The sequence below is a fragment of the Nicotiana sylvestris genome, chromosome 3 (assembly GCF_000393655.2).
Source record: "Nicotiana sylvestris chromosome 3, ASM39365v2, whole genome shotgun sequence".
Taxonomy (NCBI): domain Eukaryota; kingdom Viridiplantae; phylum Streptophyta; class Magnoliopsida; order Solanales; family Solanaceae; genus Nicotiana; species Nicotiana sylvestris.
The window spans coordinates 66,167,080-66,187,110 of record NC_091059.1 but is presented as its reverse complement, the minus strand read 5'-3'; the positions used below and the strand labels follow the sequence as shown (position 1 = coordinate 66,187,110).

At 35.5% G+C, this 20,031-nt stretch overlaps 1 protein-coding gene and 1 long non-coding RNA gene across 9 annotated transcripts; one reads left to right on the top strand and one right to left on the bottom strand.

The window, feature by feature from the left end:
* Positions 1-4,018: 4,018 nt before the first annotated feature.
* On the top strand, positions 4,019-10,147 carry LOC104225394 (uncharacterized). 7 transcript variants are annotated; one of them, XR_710588.2, is made up of 5 exons: positions 4,020-4,987; positions 5,208-5,262; positions 6,682-6,753; positions 7,610-7,713; positions 9,445-9,817. It is a non-coding gene; the product is annotated as an uncharacterized lncRNA (long non-coding RNA). The 7 variants fall into 7 exon arrangements; XR_710586.2 differs by having other exon boundaries at positions 9,431-9,817; XR_710585.2 differs by lacking the exon at positions 9,445-9,817 and adding an exon at positions 9,087-9,325.
* A 1,739-nt stretch (positions 10,148-11,886) lies between these two features.
* Positions 11,887-17,454, bottom strand: LOC104225393 (uncharacterized). Of its 2 annotated transcripts, none has more exons than XM_009777170.2 (3): positions 17,082-17,454; positions 13,313-13,455; positions 11,887-12,758 (listed from the first exon to the last, which is right to left on the bottom strand). In XM_009777170.2, exons 1-3 carry the CDS (start codon positions 17,293-17,295, stop codon positions 12,081-12,083), a joined length of 1,035 nt encoding a protein of 344 aa, XP_009775472.1. In that variant the 5' UTR covers positions 17,296-17,454; the 3' UTR covers positions 11,887-12,080. The 2 variants fall into 2 exon arrangements, with proteins under 2 accessions (XP_009775472.1, XP_009775471.1); XM_009777169.2 differs by having other exon boundaries at positions 11,887-12,761; positions 17,082-17,418.
* Positions 17,455-20,031: the final 2,577 nt, after the last annotated feature.

Here is a 20,031-nt window from a genome sequence, read left to right as displayed (position 1 = left end):
GGTTTTTGACTTTTTGGGCAAAAATATTGGGAAACCTATTACTATGCATTGGAATTGATTCTTTAACCTTTATTGATGTTATTAAGTTAATTATGACTAGATACGAGTGGATTGGTGGTGGAATGAAGAGGTAAAGCGGTAATTGAGCTTTGAAATACTCGTTGGCTTGAGGTAAGTATTTGGTCTAACTTTGACTTGAGGGATTAGGGATCCCCGACTTATTTGCTATGTGAAATTCCATTGTGTGTGGCATATAGGTGTGGTAACGAGTACCTATGCGCCACCAAATTATTTATTTATCATGTTCCCTTCCCCGTTTCCTAATATAATATTTTTCTGTCTTAACTGCTACTTGCTTATTGATGCTTCCATGTCTAATTGCTTTTTATCAAATGTGGTTTTCTCTGTTGAAGGTATTAATTGTTCCGTAGTGTCATTATATTACATTGTTGGTTTAAGTTGGTTTATTGGTGCTTCATGGTACACTTTGGTTGGTCTCGCTGCATAGTATTAACTGTTGAAGTTTCATAACTGTATAGACCTCCCGTTGTTATGATTGAGGTATAAATGTTGTGGAGGGTTTGAGCTAAATTGTCAAATACTTGCTCTTATTTTATGATTGGTACTGATATGATAGGATCGGGTTGCACGCCACAACAGGAGGAATAAGGGTGAAATGTGATTGTCTGGTGGGATCGGGTTGCGCGCCGCAACAAGGAGTAATAAGGGTAGACAGGTGGGATTGGGTTGCACGCCACAACAGGAGGAATAAGGGTAATATATTGAGGAGTAATAAGGGTGAACTGGTGGGAACGGGTTGCACGCCATAGCAAGGAGTAATAAGGGTGAATGTTCATATTGTTATTGATTATATGGTGGGATCGGGATGGCTGTCGCATCATTTATCGTTTATGTATTCTTCTTCTGCTGAGATTCATTATTGTGGCGTTAAAACTCTCTTAAGGATTGATTATAGCTGAGTATTGGTAGAACGACTGGGTTCCGTATTTATTAAATGCAAGTTGCTGTCCTATTTCATTCTGTATCTTCTTTTTGCGTTATTATAAACTGTTGCAGTATATATATTGTTTATGCCCTGCCGTAGCCTCATCACTACTTTGTGGAGGTTAGGCTTGACACTTACCAGTACATGGGATCGGTTGTACTGATACTGCACTTTGCACTTTCTGTACAGATTTCGGAGCTAGTAGTGGCTGATCGAGAGGTCGGTTGCTGATACTTCACTCAGGAGACACGAGATAGTTCTGCAGGGAGGCATCCGCAGGCCCTGGAGTCCCCTCATATACTCTATATCTATATTTTATTTACTTTCGAGACAGATGTATCTTTCTTTTAAACCAGTATTTGTAGTGAACTGTAGAAAGTTCGTGAGTTATGACACCAGTTTCTGGGTGGTAACTATTTCGATTTTCTGTCAATAGTATAAAGTTAATCAGTTAATAATGTACTTCCACTTTTAATTCCATTGATTTAGTTTTGTTAAGTTTTAATTATAAAAGGCAAAGGAAAAATGTGAACAAATCTCTAATGTTGGCTTTCCTAGCGAGTGCGATGTTAGGTGCCATCACGATCTCGACGGTGGGAAATTCAGGGCGTAAGAGTTGCAAGCCAATTCTTATGGGGACACATATGGAAAGTAGCACCAGAATCAAGAACCCAAGAATTCTGCCCATGACTAGAACTCACAGTAAAAACTTCTCATACATAGTCAATATCATTAGAATTATTACCAGTGTTGACAATATTTGGCGAATTATCTATTTTCTGCTTTCCTCTTTTCTCCTTCAGCGTATGACAATCTCTCTTGTAGTGACCTTGCTCCCCGCACTCATAATAGTTCTGCTTCCTTGCTCTAGAATTCGATCTGGCGGTTGACTTTTTCCTGTTAAAGTTCGTTTGTTGTGTTCTTCCTCTGCTCACAAGACCCTTACCCTCAATTCTGTTGTCCGAAAAGCTCTTTTTCAACTCTTTAGATTTTAGTGCATTACTAATGTCTTCCAGTGAAATACTGTCTTTCCCATATAGCAACATATCGGCAAAAGTATCATAAGATGGTGGTAAAGTACATAGCACAATTAAGGCCTGATCCTCACTCTCAATTTTGATATTCACATTCTTTAGGTCCATTGTAATTGAATTAAACTCATCAATGTGAGCTTTAACAAGTGTACCTTCATTCATATGGAGATTGTATAACCTTTTTTTCAGGTCGAGGTGATTTGTCAGTGATTTCTTAGAATACAAATCTTCCAGCTTCTTCCATGTCATTGCTGCAAAAGTTTCTTCACCAATTTCCCGAAGAACGCTATCTGAAACGCTCATAAAGATCGTACTCAAAGACCTCTCCTTCAGGTTTGCCTTCTCTGTCTCTTTCATCTCTTCAGGAAAATCCCCATCAATTACTTTTCATAACCATTGTAACACCAGAGGCGATTTCATCCTAATCTTCCATAGACTGAAACTAGAACCCCCGTCAAATTTCTCTACTTCGTACTTTATTGAAGATGATAAAGACATCTTAACCCTAGATTACATGTAGAAACCCAAACCTTGCTATTATACGAATTATTATGAAAGATCGTGGGTTAGCACACAATCACACACAAAGCAAATAGAGAAGAAAAATCAACACAATGATTTAACGAGGTTAGGCTAATCCTAATTCTCGGGGCAAAAGCAGAGAGAATTTTTCACTATGAATGAGAAGAAAAGCACGGTACAATCTATAGAATCCCCAACTACAACCCCTATATATAGATCCTAAAAGGTCTCAAACCTATAAGAGAAAGATTTCCCAATTTGATAAGGACTATAGGTTTTCCTTTCCCAAATTTGTTACGACAATGGATTTTCCTAAACCTATATGGATTATGGGTTTCTTAAAAATACAAAGAAATAATTCAAGTCACAAAATAACATTCACGATATTTATTTTAAAAGTATAATGTGCATACATAGCTAGCAAGGTGAATCAAGGAATTGAAGGTGGCGGATTCCATGTTTACTTTAATATACACCTTGACTATGATTTTTGTTAGAAATGTATATTGGTTCAGTTTGATCTCTTCCAAGTTTATTCATGTCAATTTAATAATTTTCTGATTTACAAATATGAAAATTACAGTCTTTTATATATCAAGAAACAAATAGAATTTGAACAATATATCACATCTCTATTATTAACAAGACAAGTAAAACAACATTTGTACTAGTGGAATTATATCCTTTCTTATATATTAAAATTAATCACATGTAAAATTAATAGTAATATTTTTTATTTAGAGAATCACATACACTCTATTAGAGAAAAATTTGCACGAGTGAAATAACGTCTTCGATAAAAGAACTACACCAATGAATAAATATCTTCAATAGTTAAATTACATCTCATAAGTAAATGTAAAATTCGATAATTTACAAATCTTCAAAACTCAAAACCATAAATTCATGAATTTTTGTACAATACGTATGAGATTTTCATTAAAAAGTAAAAAGATTTAAACTTAACATAACCATAGAAAAGCACAAAAAATTATGATATGATAAACAAAAGAAATTATGAAAATTGAATTTGATCTCAATCTAAAACTCTCATCAAAACCCAAGTTTTTAAGTTTTAAAAGAAGGAAACTATATTTGAGATTAAGAACAATAATTTATTTACCTACACCGGATATTTATACCAAATTATATTAATTTATCATGTCTGCATCACACCTCTTAGGTGCGGCACTTCCCCGAAACCTGCGTGAGCAATAATGCTTTGCATACCATGCTGCCCTTTTTTACCATGATTAAATGATTAATTAATGTGAGAATATTACAGAAGCCGCACTTATGGTGTACGAACATTGGGACGGACACTGGGATTTCAAAAACATTTAAGAGTAAATAGGTAATTCTTTATACCTTCTCAAGGGACACGTGTGCTACTATTAATTTGACCAAACCACGTGTACTGAAGTTACATTCAACTATAGTATTTATCTCTCACTCAGAAGACCATCTCTGTTTGTGAGTATCTCAGCTTTCTTCTGCTCTTTTTCTGTTCTTCAATCTTTTTAATTGTGAAATTTTTGTGGTTGCTTATGGCGTTAACTCTGCTGTCCTTGTGAGTTTTAGTAGATTCTACTTCATTCTCCTTCTTTCTTTGTTGCACCCATTTCTTGGTGATGTGATTTTGATATATCCGATTTGATTTTCTTCATATCTTAGATTTTTCGATCTCTGCAATTTTCCTCTTGCTTAGCTACTTCAAGAGATTTGAGTTTTCACCTTTTTTTTTTAATTTCATGGATTCTGTCTCTTTCTAATTTTATCACTTGCTTGATACTAATCTTCTAACCTCTGTTGTGTTTGTTTTTACATTCTTTTGAATAATTTCTTGCTAGATCTACATACATGTCAGAAGTTCTATCTAATTTTTATATGCATGCTTGGAAATAAATACTTAGGTGCGTGTTTTTTGTTTCTAATTTTGGTTGTGTAACGGTGTTTTTGTGTGAAAATTTTATTATTTGAAGTTGCCTAATTAAGGTGAATTCAAAAAGTTTATTTTTCTGATTTTCTTTATATTTGATTTCTTGGTTCTTAAAAAAGTGGATCTAAAGTAGTGAGATGCTTCTGCTCTCCAGTTTTTGTTCTCTCTCTTGTGAGTTTTGTGTAATATGTGATTCCTATAAATGCCTATCATCATTACCATACAGTTGTAGAGTGAGGCACATAAGGTGTTTGATAAGGAAATCTTTTGCGAGGCACTATTTGGTTCTTAAACTCTTCATTATTTCAATGTATTTCATGCATTGCAACAGACATGGGGTGGTCTTCTGTTTTGAAACCATGACAAGCTTTAACCAATGACCTGATCGAGAAAAAAATCATTGGTGGATTTGAGAGGAGCTGACTCGATGAACAGAAAAACTACTATCAATTGATAGGAATCATCATGCATCATCAATAAACCATGGTAAACATCAAAATGTGCATATCTCATGATGCACTATGCTATTCTGGAAAAGGTCTATTATTGAGCTCAATTCATGATTGATACACATAGGAGTTCATTCTTCTGAATGTGGCAATGATGCTGGTCATGGCTGTTTAACTGATGCACAAAGCGTTACAATTTTTTTTGAAGTTATTGTAGCTGCATATAGTGAATATGATATCAAAGTCATTTGTTTCAGGGGTTGGGCACTTGGGCATGTCACACACAAAATGATGAAGGAATTTGCATTGGAGGTTTGAGAAGAATGCCACTTAATATTATTCTTACTTTCTTTTTTCCTGGTATTTGTTTCTTCTTTTCATTTTTGTTTTGGTACAGCTTCATGTTGTGTGGAGTATTTTGTAACTATGAACAAACTATTCCTTTCTTCAAAGTTATGTGAAATATGTCTTGAATCATCAGATCCACACTCCAAAGAAGAAAGTGAAGAAGGAAAAAGAAAATTTGCTAACTTTCTAAACCATATATAATGACGCATTGTAAACTTCTGTTATGTTCTTTTCTATGTGTCTATGTGATCTTTGGTGACATTTAGGAAAAACATGATTATTATAAGAGCACAAACCAACTCATATGTTGTTGGTTAGTCTTATTGAGCAAGAAATTCGTTTATACCTATTTGTACTCTCAAGTTGTACTCCACGTTCATTAGTATAATCATGTTTATTAGATGTGGGTATATTTTTTACCATACATTTGTTTTATATATCTATCAGTTTCTTGCTTGGAATTAAAGTTTAGTTGATGTTATAGTATAAAAGTATAAGGAGATTTAAGAAATCATGCTCAATATATAGAGTAGTAAATAGTTACAACAATATTATGGTTCAACTTTCTGTACTACAGAATTAAGTGATTGGCTTAACGAGTTTTGTCAAAGGCGAAAATCTCTAAAAAGCGTTCCATGCGAATTGGGGCTTTAAGCACAAAACACAATTGAAGTGTGGATTTTAGTAAAAAAAGGTGGAATAAAGGAAAAAAATAAAAATATATATGTAATTTAGGGAAAAAGTAAGTGTTTTCCTTAATAACTAATACACTTATTTGCCAATTATATTTGTTGTTTAGTACCGTTCCATTCAAAATAGAATTCATGGGCAATGAGTGTTCACGCCTTAGTGCTTTGCATATACTAAAGCACAACTTAAGCGAGGGAAAGCACCCTCCGTGAGCTTTTTTGAGCTTCAGGGCTTAAGCATGCCCCTTTGACAACACTGGGCTTAACCATACCATCTTGGTGGTAAATTGAATTTAGAGTTTATTTGTACCGCAGAGTTATGCGATTTCATGTGTTTTATCTACCTTTTGGATAATTAGTGTTAGAATATTATTATTAATCTTTATATTATGTGATGTATGAATTCATGTTCATGTTGTGGTATCGTGTCAATTATCAATAGCTTCTCCTAAAATGCGAAGTCTACCTTTTGATCTATATAATGAATGGCCTCCATCTTCTGTTGGAAGGTAATTTCCCTATTTCTAGGCAATAACTCTTAGTTCATTGCTAAAATATGTATTTTTGGTAGTTAAGTGTTGATGATAATAGTGAAGATATATTAATGAGATGACTCATTAATACTTGTGGAACCTGATTGTATTTGATGGTCATAATTGAATACTTATGCAAAGTTCATGCTACTTCTCAACAGACAAGCAGTTGATCAGATGTGCTTAATCCACCGATTTATTATTTCAGAAATTTGAGAAGCCTAAAATATCAGGTATAGTTCTACTAAGACAGTTCTACTTATCGTTTTATCATTGTGGGTTGGCAGGGACAGACTTGATGATGTTCTGTTCCCTTGCATGTAACAGGTTGGTAATTTGAAGGCAACCGATTCTTTATGTTTTCTCCCTCGATTGAAACTGTCTAAAAAGTAATTAAATTTTTTTTACAATATTATTCCTTGATGAGGAGAAGTTCATGTAGTACTTTTCACAACAAAGATAGTTACTTTGAACAAAAAATAGTTTGTATAATAGTACTTTTATTGTTTTTCACAATAAAGACTCTTCTTTTGAAGAAAAAAAATCTTAGTTTCACTACAAAATACAAAACATTTTTTTCCATAGTTCAAAACCTTAAGGCTTAAAAATATATTAAAGATTTGATTATATAACATTCTTCACGTGAAGTTTAACATAACTTTGTATCGTAAAATCTATGTTTACTTTATCAAAAGAAAGAAAATATAAAATCTTTGACTGTGCCCTACATTTTGATCAAGGTGCAATTACCATAGCCCTTTGTCTATTTTTTTGTCAATAAAAAGATTTCATGTCTTTTATTCATTACTCTATCCCTTTATACATCGTATCTATTAGAACACTGAAGTATTTACATGAATGTACTCCTTTTTCATATGATATCCTGGATACTCTTGGAAAATTAATGGAAGTGTGGTTACTAGATGTATAATAGTTGGATAAAAAAATACATAAACAATGACAATTGAATTTTCTTCATGAGAATTTATTAGTTAATTCTAATAATCTCAGGTACATTTGAGCTTATGGCATGGTATTAATGTGATTAGGCTATTATTATTGAACCATGCACTTTACGCATCAATCCAGGTAAAGAATGATGCTCGCTTTGCACTTGAAATATGTCAGCAAGCTGTGACGCTCAGGATTATCATGATAAGAAGTTGCTATTGCTTCCCCAGATCTATCATCAGGTAACTGAGCCTCAAAATTTCAGATGTTAGTAGCAAGAAAAGAAGATAACTTTCAAAGACTGATGACATATTACGACAACGACAACGACAACAACCCAGTATAATCTCATTTAGTGGGGTCTGGGGAGGGTAGTGTGTACGCAGACCTTACCCCTACCCTAGGGTAGAGAGACTGTTTCCAAATAGACCCCCGACATCCTTCCCTCCAAGAACATCCCACCTTGCTCTTGGGGAGACTCGAACTCACAATTGATGACATATTAATGTGACAATAAATATGTGTCATAGATAAAGTGTTGTACATATTTTTCTGATTCTTATGAGGCATTCTTAAACTTTGGATACATGATTCAACAATAAATGAACTCCATATTCAAGTTTCAAAAGAGTGCAAATAAGGATATTGCAACTTCTTTAAAATAAAATGGAAACACTTAGCAACAAAAGCAATGCCTTGTGAGATCCATCAATTTGTCATCCTTTTTTCATCCCCTTGACAACTATTTCCTATAATTCATAGCTATTTCTCTTATGCAAAAAGAATTTGAGACTTGTTCCTTACATAGGATAAAGTTTTATAGTCTGTCACTTCAAGTCTGTTGGGACAAATGTTGTACCATGTTAGTATTTATAAGTGATTCAGAGTTGTCAATATCCTTCTAGTGTTTTCCTGGTTAAACATAGTGTTGTAAGATAAATTTTTTTCCTCTACCCATGCTTGATTCCTCTCTGTTTCCAAATACTTTTGGTCTCAACAAAAAAGGACCTCTTGCCGTGCACACTCCTAAAATCTTCTGTTGATGGCAAGTAAGTTGATTCTAGCAGTAATATGCCTTTGAAGATGGATGCATTAATCACTTAAAAAATATTATCCGGTATAGGATTTTTTTTAACTAAATTGTTTGTGCACTAGATAGACTGAAGCAAATCAGATTGATTAATTCTATAAATCTTTAGATTAAGATGGACTCTAAAACTTTATTGCAAAAACTAGAAATAGAAGAATACTGAAAATTTCAATGTGTTGGGGCACTTCCAACTCTTTGATGAAAGTAAATGCGCTTTAACTGCTTGGGAAATTGCATTATCGTGTGTTGCATGATGTTTTACAGTTCAATCCTTTTCAAGTTTGCCCTCTACATAGGGAGAATAGGAAAAAAATGATTCATGACTTCAATTTTGGTTGTCCTACTATTATTTATTTCTTTGCTAAATCTGATTTAGTGATGCTATGGAAGAAGTCTAACATATTTTATGACTTGAAGTACTTTTCGTGAATGAACTTAACTATTTTGTTGTAGACGTAACTATTTAATGGATTGGCTTAGTTTGTTTCCAGTTTTGGTAACAACCAACATATTACATATATGCAGAGGTTTCATGCCACTACAAAGTCGATTTTCGTGCAAGAGTTTCTGTAGTTATATTAAGTAGATTCTTTTAGAAAGAATCTAGGTTCTCTAAGCTATTATGTAAAACGTTCTCTATTAGTTTTTTTTTCTCAATTATTTTCTGCATCCGCACACTTTTGATTTTATTTTACAACTTCTATTTGTTTTCTTTGGAGAGTTTGGGTAATATGAATTTCATGCATAGATGATGTTATTTTAAATTGGTTTACCTCTTCAGATAAAATATTCCGGGATTAGTCGGGTCTCTTAGAGACTCGGACACCCGGTGCAAATCAAAAAAAAAAGCATAACTTAATCGTTTGCAGGTTGATTACATTAGATTTAGAATATTCTGAAGATGCAGTTGGAAACCAAGTGGAGTAAGGGTAACCAAAGCATGTCAAATGCCTTGATAGTTGTTGCTTCAACATTTGTTGACCGATTAGCACAATTGTAGAAGACTAATCTTTACTAGCGATCTTAGAACCTTAAAGTGTCTACACTCAGAAGTTACATCGTCCGATCGCTCTTAAAGATCTACTTATTGCTAGCATTCCAGTGTACAGAGATTGAAGAGTTGCAGAATAAAATTATTGAATTATTTCAAGCTCTCTTTTTTGAAGAAAGAGGATAATTAACATATCATTTGTAGCAGACATATAATGTACGACAAGTAAATGTCAATATCGCATTAATTTAAATATTTTTGTTGATGCAGTGCCATTATTTCGCTAGACTGGACTTCATAATTTTCAAACAAGCCACCCTGAGTTGCATATCCGAGGTATCAAGTACCAATTTTTCGGATGGCAATCATATTTTCATTGCTCCTCTTGAGCTGTTAATAGTGAGTTGAAAGTTTAATGTAGAAACAAAATATCAATATTGAACTGAGATATCGGGCATAGCCCATGCATAGCACGGGCACGACCCGTCTAGTATATTAATTAAATATAGTTTAGAGTTAACTATCCTTAAATAAATGTGCCGTATATTTATTGGATTGGTGTAAAAATTCGGTACGAGCAAATATTTATCTTGAAACAAGCATTTTTTTGGGTTTCTCACCCGGTGTCCGGTCGCATTGGAGTCCGATTATATCCGAATTCGCACCGCGTAGGGTCCCATTCGGGGAAAGCGCTCCCTACCAAGAATTTTTCCATACCCAAGGCTCAAACTCGAGACTTTTAATTAAGGGAATAACAGATCTTGAAACAAGCCTTACCCGCAATAAAAGGATTAACTATTCAATGTTGTTTAAGAAAATTTCAGCATATAAAAAAATTACCAACCTAGCGGTTACCATGCCACCCTCATCTTGAAGGGGGGATCCGCCACTAGTAACTAGAGCATACAATTTAAATTTAATCTGAACATCTCATGCCAATCAGTACTTTAATACTATTTTCGGTCAAATAGGCAAAATTTTATTCAACCAAGTATAACTACTTGTATTCCAACGGACTATTGAGCTAGACGCCTAGACTCGAACAAAACCACTGTTACTCAATAGTTCCCTTTGATCGATCTATTTACAATCGGTCTTACAAAACTAGATTAGGAAATATTCAAACTTTCTAAAACCTTTTTCCATTTGATCTCTTCATTTATATATTACAATATTTATACGAATCCAAAAGTTCTCGAAAAAGAGATAAATTCCAAAATGCGGTGAAAAGGAGACAAACACAATAACGTCAGACTATTTGTTTCCCACTCCAACGACCTTTAAAAGATTTTGAAATAAAAAAACTTTAAAAGATTGGCTAGTAGTAGAAAAAAATGATGTCATTATATACTTTTGGTAGTGTTCAAACAATTCGATGTCAGATATGGATAGAGATTACGTTTAACATAAGATTTTCAATTATCTTATTGCTTATTTTAAACTTTCTTTGCTACGCAATACACATATCATAATTTTGTAGATCAGCAAATTTTCGATACATTTTGAACAGTTAGATAATACTCATCCAGAGAGATGCTAACTGTGGTAGAGCTACAACTAAGGCTGGAGTTCAATTGAATTCTCTTTTGCTGAAAAATTGCAGTATGCAAATAAGGCAAAAGTAATTTTTTTGCTTTATATATATAAAGGTAGTTCAAAAAATATTTTAAGTCACAAGTTTAAACATTTTAAATCCCCTTATTAAATATTTTTTGAATTCACTTGTTAAAATTACTGGCTCCGCATATTATTCCCTCAATCTCAAATGTGACACTGTCTCACAAAGTATTTAAACTGTTAACTTGCATCTGTGTATTGTTTAAGTTATATTGGAAAAGAAAATTTGAAACTAAAATGACATCGAAAAAATATTAAATGCCATTTAATATATATTTCGCTTTTTACCTTTGTGATAGGGTTTCTAGTATCTTATCCTATCATACAATTCGAGATGAAATTAGATTTGATACACACTATTGAGCTTGGACATCAGTCTTAAAAACTACTTGGGCTGACTATGATCACCTTTTCGGATTACATGTATAAGAGCCAAAATTACATAATCTCCGTCCATTTTAAATTGATCTTAACAATTTTTGGAAAAAAAAATGAAATAAAGAAGGTCAGACAGGTGCATTCCCTCTACATATTGGATGCCTCGTAGCGAGTTTTGAACTTTGAAAAAGAGCTTTTTTAAAAAAAAGATATTATTCTTGATTACCTTCTGAAAATTCTTTTATCATTTCTCTCAAAGCCAACATAATTATGAGTTAGACATTAGAACTGAAATGCTACCAACAATGGAAGTCTGCAAGAAATGGAAGGACAAAAATATAGAAGCAATGCCAAGTTAAATTAATCATACTAGGATCCTCCAAAGAGTTGCCTTTACATGCATAGATCATCATTACTTATTAGCAAGGTCTAGGAAAGATGCAGAAATGGTAGAAGAGAGCTCTACTGGATTAGGACCTTTGCCACCATTATGTACATTTGAGTGAATCCTCAGTTTGACAGTCACCGAGAAGCTATATGTCTTGCTTAGGCTTCCGACTTACCTCAGAATACTGACCACCCATCAACTGCAATATCTCTCCCCACAAACTCTCTGATGATGAAGTTTGTGAACCTGCAAAAATTAGATTTGAACTACATGAGGCAACGTACCAATAACCGGACTCAATCTCTTCCCTCAACTGGTCAAGCTGCCACCCCGCATAGCCAACGAAGAATCTGAAATCTTGTGGCTTAAGCACCCCTTTGTTTACCAGTACAGATGCTTCTTCCAAACTGTTTCGAGCACCAAAACACACGCCAGGAATCACCTCTTCGAACCTAGGTAGCTCTGAACTAGCACCTGCTCTTAGTAGAAACATACTTGCCTCAAGGGGCCCACCAAAGTGCAAGGAACAATCAGCAAAGGTCGTGGCCAGGTCGAGATTAGTGGGTTTCATGTGCTTGATCTTTTTGCCTAATGGGCGATTTATGACTACACCGAATGGACCCTCTTGTGGGTGCCTGGTTCCAGATCTGAGGAGGAGAACGACCGTTCTTTCAAAAGTACGAACTCCATCGAGCTTTTCAGTGGCAACAAGAACACAGCCATTCTCAGGTGCTGAAATAGGATGTGCCCACTTCAAGGGAAGAGCTTTGGGACCAAAACTTGTGCCCTCTTGCTTGTGAGTGTCAGAGACTGCAGTTGCCACCTGCTGTAAGAGTTTTAGAAGAAACCCTATTCGTTTAATGCAAGTTTTAGCAAATATGAATAATGACTTGACAAACTCCACTAAACAGAAAGAGAGGGAGGGAGAGAGGGAGAGAGATTTTAATAAAAGAAACGAAAAGATAAATGCTTTAGTGATATACTCAGAAGAATGTAATCAATCCGCACTCATAGCAAAATGATACCGCGCAAGTCCTAGGAAAATAGGAACTACGAAGTATATATCGTAGAGCGGATCTGTAACTCTTCCGACATGTTTTCATGGAACATGTCACAGACAGGAACTGTGGTCATCAAGTGTGCAGTCTTTGCAGAATGTTATTTCATTTGTAATGACACAACAAAACCTTAGAACTTGGAAGTATCCTAGAGAAATCCATAAGGCTTCAATCCAAACAGGAGTTCATGGTGAATCATATGAATGACTCATTAAGCAATGTTTATCAACATTGGAATTTTATCATGCTAAGGGAAAGTGAGGTGTGTTATTGGTCTATAAGATGATTCAGACTTGCAAAGGTGGTCCATAAATCATACCTGCTCCTGAATGTAGAGAGATGCTCGAAATTCCCTCCAGTCCAAGGGCTTCTGATGAGATTTCGGTGCACCAGCATTTTTTGAGCTATCGTTTCCAGAAGAGGGGTTGCTCCTTTTTTGGCTATCTTCTTCTGGGCCCTTCCCTTCAGTATAACAGGGTCCACATTAGAGAGAGGCACAAGTTATGCTTAATCAAGATGTTACAAAATGTTAAATAATCATAAACGTTATGAGAAGTATCAATTAGGAAAGGACTTTACAACCTAATAAACCAGTAGAGTAAGAGAAGGAAGAAATACAAGTGTTTCCTTGACATGTATACACTTGTTCAAACTGTAAAGCTGTTATTGTGTCTATTGCGCTGATCAAGTTTGTCATTAATCGTTATGACAGAATTAATACGACAAACCAAAGTTAATCATAAAAAAAAGGACACTACTAAGTTGTAGGATAAGAAATATTTCCAGGTCCTAAAAGAGATTTTGTGCATCCATCAATTTTTGTACAATAAGCTAATCAACGTCACATCACAAAAACAAATTGATAATCGACACAGATCTGGAAAACAGTGAGTCATTTATCTATTGTCCCAGCAAATCTTTTCACCTCTCAGGCTTATCATATTAGAGCCCATTAAGGAAAATAGCTATAACTACGGTGGCACTTTTCCACGATGAACGCCTAAGACCAATAAGACACCGTTGTATATGTACTAGTCTAGAACCCAAGCCAGCAGCCTTGCTCTGGGCCTCTGCTAACCAAGCTTGTAACTTTTACCCCCGTCTCTAGGGAGAGCAAGCTTATGTGACGACTCTTTACTTTTCAGATATTGCAAAAGGTTTTGTGGCTTAGAGGTTTACTGCAAAGGTTCCCCAATAGCAGCAACCTCCCTAAGGAACATCTTAACATTTCCTTGCTTAGGATCTGTTCTCAAAGCTAATCATCATAGACTTTACTTTATCTACCTATTCATTGGCTAACAAAACATCCAGTTATTCGTCAGACTACAGAAGTTAGATCGTTTAGCCCTCCATGCTCCAATCTAGAAGTTTTTCAATTACGTCAAGTGAGCCAACTCTTCAGCTAGGCCTTTTATGAATCTAATAGCAACAACAGAGAAAATACGCCGCGAACCAAAGCTAGTTAAGGTTGGCTTTACGTCAAGTGAGCCGACTCTTCATGTAGGCCTTTTATAAATCTAATAGCAACAACAGCTAGGCCTTTTATAAATCTAATAGCAACAATAGAAAATCTACGCCACAATCCGAATCCAAATCCAGAGACATAAGACAGATTCGGAAGATATTTTTAAACATTTCTGGTATCTGCTGTGTGACGCCTAAGACAGTTAAGGAGCTGTTACCAAGCAAGGAAGAAAAATTAACAAAAATTAGGGTAGCGTTCCAGCTTTCATTTTATGGGTTATTTGGTGGGAAAGAAACAAGAGACGTTTTGTTTTGAAAGGAAAGTATGAACAGAATCAGATACAAATGCCTGTATTGTTATGCTCTTCGGTGTTAAATACTGAATGTATATGACATAGACACCCTATTAGATTTCCTTAGCTCCCTTCATTTAAAAGGGGTGCTGAGTTTTCCTAAACTGTATATGCTGCATTTCCTTGGTGCAGTTTCTGATAGATGACATTACCTTCTTACTGATGAAAAAAGTAGACTTTTTGTTCAAACTAAGATCTACAACATCCCTCTTAATTTACCACGACGTCCAAAATATAAAGAGAATAGAACAGTTTTTTTGTACTTTTTCAACTTTTTGATGAGAAAGAATCTTGTTAAAGTTGCTGGTATCTGTCTCTTCTCTTCTATGATAAAAGCAGTCTCAGTTTTCTCCAGCCCCAGTACAAGCTAGCTGGCTCAAAAATTTCTTATGTTATGTCCCTATAGACGTTTTCCCTTCTCCAGAGTAAAATTAAGAAACACTTCCTCCATGTTCCTTTTCACAACTTTTCTAAGGAAGAGCTGAAAGCAAAAGGTTCATCACAATCTTCACATCAAATTATTAGCATCTAATAAAACTTGATGAAAATGGAAACAACTTTTTAAAAATTTTCTAATATAACTTGATGAAAAAAGAAACGATTTCTTTTAAATTTTTAATAAAACTTGATGAAATATCCTAAGTCAACAACATGGATGTAAAATTGGAGAAGTTTGGACTCATCAAGGATGGATTCTAACTTTTAGAAGATTTTTTAATGATTTGGATATTATGAGAATTATTAATTTCTATGAGGTGCTAGGACAGTTCAAGGGCACAGAACAAAAGGAAGACAGATTATGGAGGGAGGGCAACAGTTAGGGAATCTTCACAGTCAAAGTTACCTATGGGACTCTCAACAAAGCTCCCATTCAGCTAGAACTGTGGCCATGGAAACATATATGGAAAGTCAAAATCCCATACAAAGTGGAATGTTTCACGTGGTTAGTGATAAAAGAGGCTTGTTTAACTGAAGAAAATCTGATGAAGAGAGGCTTTCCTTTGTGTTCTATATGCCATCTATGTGGAAGGAAGGCTGTGACCAACTGCCCATCTATTTTTGCATTGTGAGGTTACCTCACAAATCTGGAATACTTTTTTGCGTATGAGGGCTCTCTCTTGGGCAATGCCAAAAAGCTCCTTGGAATTACTTAAATGCTGGAACAGGGGAGGTGGTCTTCCCAGACAGAAAAGCAGATGGAAGATGATACCACCATGCATTTGGTGGACTATCTGGACAGAAAGAAATCTAAGATGTTTTGGGGGTACAGGTAGCCCAATTCAGAAGATCAAAATGAATGCCCTTTTGTTATTTTATTTTTGGTGAAGAGGAATTTACAGTCAATACTGAATCTATCCTAGAGATTTTAGAATCCTTGTAAGTTGTACAAGATATATGTTTTTTTTTCCTCCTTTCTTTCCACCTTCTCTCCTGTAGATATGGCTTTGGCACAGCTTTAGTGCCCACTGCCCTGTTATATGAAAATTGTTGCCATTCAAAAAAAAAAAAAAACTTTTTTTAATTTTTAATCTTTCTAATTAGATTTATGATGGTGGTCTCCGGATCAGCTTGCACGCATCTCGACTATTCAACATCCCACCTCCCACTAGCACAGGTACTTGGTAACTTTGCCCACCAAGGTTTAGGCAGATGCAAAGAAATCATCTACTATTGTTTTTTGCCTCCCTTGGGAAGTTGGGATTGAACCTAAGACCTCATGGTTCTCCTTCCACTTCATTGACTACTAGGCCACAACCTTGGGTGCATTTTTTTTTTTTTTTTTTTTTGTCTTTCTGATAAGTAATCCCACTAGTGGGATTTTACTGGGTATGTTGTTGTTGTTGTTTCTTTCTGATAAGTAAAAACACAGCTTTTTATTGGACACCTCAACTTTAGAAACCAATCATCAAGGCAATCAATAATTGCTTATGTTAAAACAGCTGAAATACTAACAATGCCAAGAAGAAATTAGTTATTCAACAAGTCTAAGACCATGGAGTCTTGAACTACAAAAGAAACTGACAGTGTGGCCCGCTTAATTCATACACTGACAGGGAAGGCAATGGAGATTAGAAAGTGACAACTAGGTTCACTCATCTATAAAGTTAAAAACTAAAACTCAACCCTTTCAGAAGCACATCTAATTACTCATAACAAATTCACCTAATTTTCAAGCAACGACACTAAAATTAACAATTGAAAAAAGCACCAATGTTTTCACTTACTGAAGAAAAGCTCAAACAATTAAGAAAAGAAATGAATTTTAAACACCTGAAGAAGAGGAAGAATGGGAATTGTCAGAGTTCTTCTTGCCCATAGCTTTAACAAGAAAAGAGTTATACCCAGAACCAGAAGATAAATAAAACGTCTGTCTTTTAGGCACTCTGATTTCAAACACCTTCCAATTTGAAACAAAGGGTTTCTCACAAATTGAATTTCTTAGTAGCAGATTGGTGTTTTTCACATGTACAGACCAAAGATCCATGATTTCAACAAGAAAATGAACCCCCCCCCCAAAAAATTGAATCTTTCTTCTCTTTTTTTTTTTGTTGCTCTGTGAATATTTTCCACAAGAACTGAAACGGGTTCTATGTTTATCAGGACGTTAGTAACAATGATGATGAAAACATTGATAATGGGATAGAGAGAGGGGGGGGGGGGGATGCAAGAAAATGACACAGCAAGAAATTGTTTTGCGGGGTATGGGGTGGGAGGTTAGTGGGGTTGGAAGAATATGCTTATTTTAATCGATTTAATAGAGAGGGGATTTGGTTTGATGATCGAAAGAAAGGGTTTGAGGCGAAAATAATAGTTGGGGCCCAAACCCTGATATTTTTTATTATTTAAGTGGTTAATTTACTTTACAAGAAAAGTAATGTAGAGCTTCTATTTTTTCAAGTAATATAATAAAACAAAGTACAATAGAAGAAACTGGAGAAGCAAGTGTGTGTGTTTGATAGCGGTGTCAATAATTCGGTTCGGCCGAATATTTTATAAAATTTGTATCATACTAATTTTTTGATTATTCTATTATATATAATCAAAATTATACTTTTCGAAATTGTTTCAATCATATTGGTTTCTCTTCAGTATCGGTACGGTTCGGTTAATTTTTGGTATTTTTTTAAATATCGTGTAAAGTTCAGTAGAAATAGAATGCAATAACATATGTTCTTTTATAGGAAGTAGCAAAACTCTTTCGACATTTTTACTGTTTAAATGGTGATGAATTAAAAAAAATGAAAGATAGTTAGACCATAGATCCATCAACTATAACGACCCTGCCGGTTGTTTTGAGCTCTAGCGCGTCGTTCGACGTTTTGAGGCTATGAGCAGCCTCACTTCAAGCATATTGACCTGTACATGTGGTAGGAATTGAATTTTGTGAAGTTCGAAATTGATTTGGAATGATAATTCTCATTTCGGAAGCTTTAAGTTGGAAGAATTGACTAAGGTTGGATTTTTGAGTAAACGACCTCGGAATCGGGATTTGAAAGTTCCAATAGGTTTGTATGATGTTTTTGGACTTGGGCGTAGTCCGAATTGGGTTTTGGATGATCCGGAGCATTTCGGCGCCTATTGTGGAAGTTGGCATTTTGGAAAAATTTCATAAATTTGGATTGAAGTGCATTTTAATATTATCGATGTCTGTTTGGGATTCCGAGTCTGGGAATAGCTCTGTATGGTGATTCTGGTATTGGGAGCACGTCCAGATGTGAATTTGGAGGTCCGTAAGTCATTTCGGGGTCATTTGGCGAAAGTTAGAAATTTGAAGGTTTTGAGAAGTTTGATCGGGAGTGGACTTTTTGATATCGGGGTCGGAATCCGATTCTAAAAGTTAGAGCAGGCCAGTAATGTCGAATGTGACTTGTGTTCAAAATTTGAGGTCAATCGGACGTAATTTGATAGGTTTCGACATCGAATATAAAAGTTTGAAGTTCTAAAGTTCATTAAGCTTGAATCGAGCTGCGATTCGTGATTTCGGTGTTGTTTGATGTGATTTGAAGACTCGACTAAGTTCGTAATGTGTTTTGGGATGTGTTGGTTTAATTGGTTGAGGTCCCGAGGGCCTCGGGTGGATTTCGGATGGTAAACGGAACGAGTTTGGACTTGGAAGAAGTGCTGGAGCAGCTGCCTTCTAGTGTAACCGCACATGCAAGGTTTGGGCCGCAGGTGCAGAGCCGCAGAAGTGGCCAAGAGGGGCGCAAATGCGATTTTGGTTGGGCAATGGTGAGACCGCAAATGCGGTTATCTCGCCGCAGAAGCGAGACTGCACCTGCGGAAGGGAAGGCGCAGAAGCGGAAGCAGGCAGTTGGGGGCATCTCCGCAGAAGCGGAATATTAGCCGTACCTGCGAAACCGCAGAAGCGGTCAAGTGACCGCAGGTGCAAGAAGTTGTTGGGCAGAAGGGTTCATTACAAAAACGGGAATTTGGCCATTTTCTTCCATTCTCTCTTGGTTGGGCAATTTTTGGAGAGCTTCAAGTGGGAGGTTTTCACCATCTATGCCAAGGTAAGTTATTCCCATCCATTGTAAGTTAAATACATAATTTTTATATGGATTCAAACATGAAAATTCGTAGAAAATGGGATTTTTGGTAGAAAACCTAGGAATAGGTATTTTTGGATTTTGACCAGGAACATGGAATTTGGAATAAATTATATATTTGAGTTCATAGTGTTATGGGCAAAGTTTATCTTCAAAATTTTTTGGAATCCAGGCATGTAGGCCCGAGAGTGATTTTTATCGACCTTTCGAACGGAGTTGGAAATTATTGTAAATTGGATTATAATGAGTATTAAGGTATATATTTATGGATTTACTCATTTATTGACTAGTTTTGGGAGCGTTGAGCACCGGTTTAAGTTGTTGGAAAGGTTTGGGAGCCGGCTATGGAACTTCAGAGCGAGGTAAGTCTCCTTTCTAACCCTGTAAGAAGGAATTAACCCCATAGGTGAATAGAATTAATATGTGATTTTAATTGTGGAGGCTACGTGCGCACGAGGTGACGAGAGTCCATGTGTAGCTACTATTATGCTCATGTCCGGGTAGTCTAGGACCCAAATCATGTTATATTTGCGTTATTTGCATTCTACTTGTTAATTTAATTGTTAAAAATACATTGGAACTTGATAAGGAAATGGTAAAAGGTTAAACTTCACCTACTTGAGTTTTTGGACGGGTCAATTGACCATTAATGAGTGTTTACCTTGAAAATGATA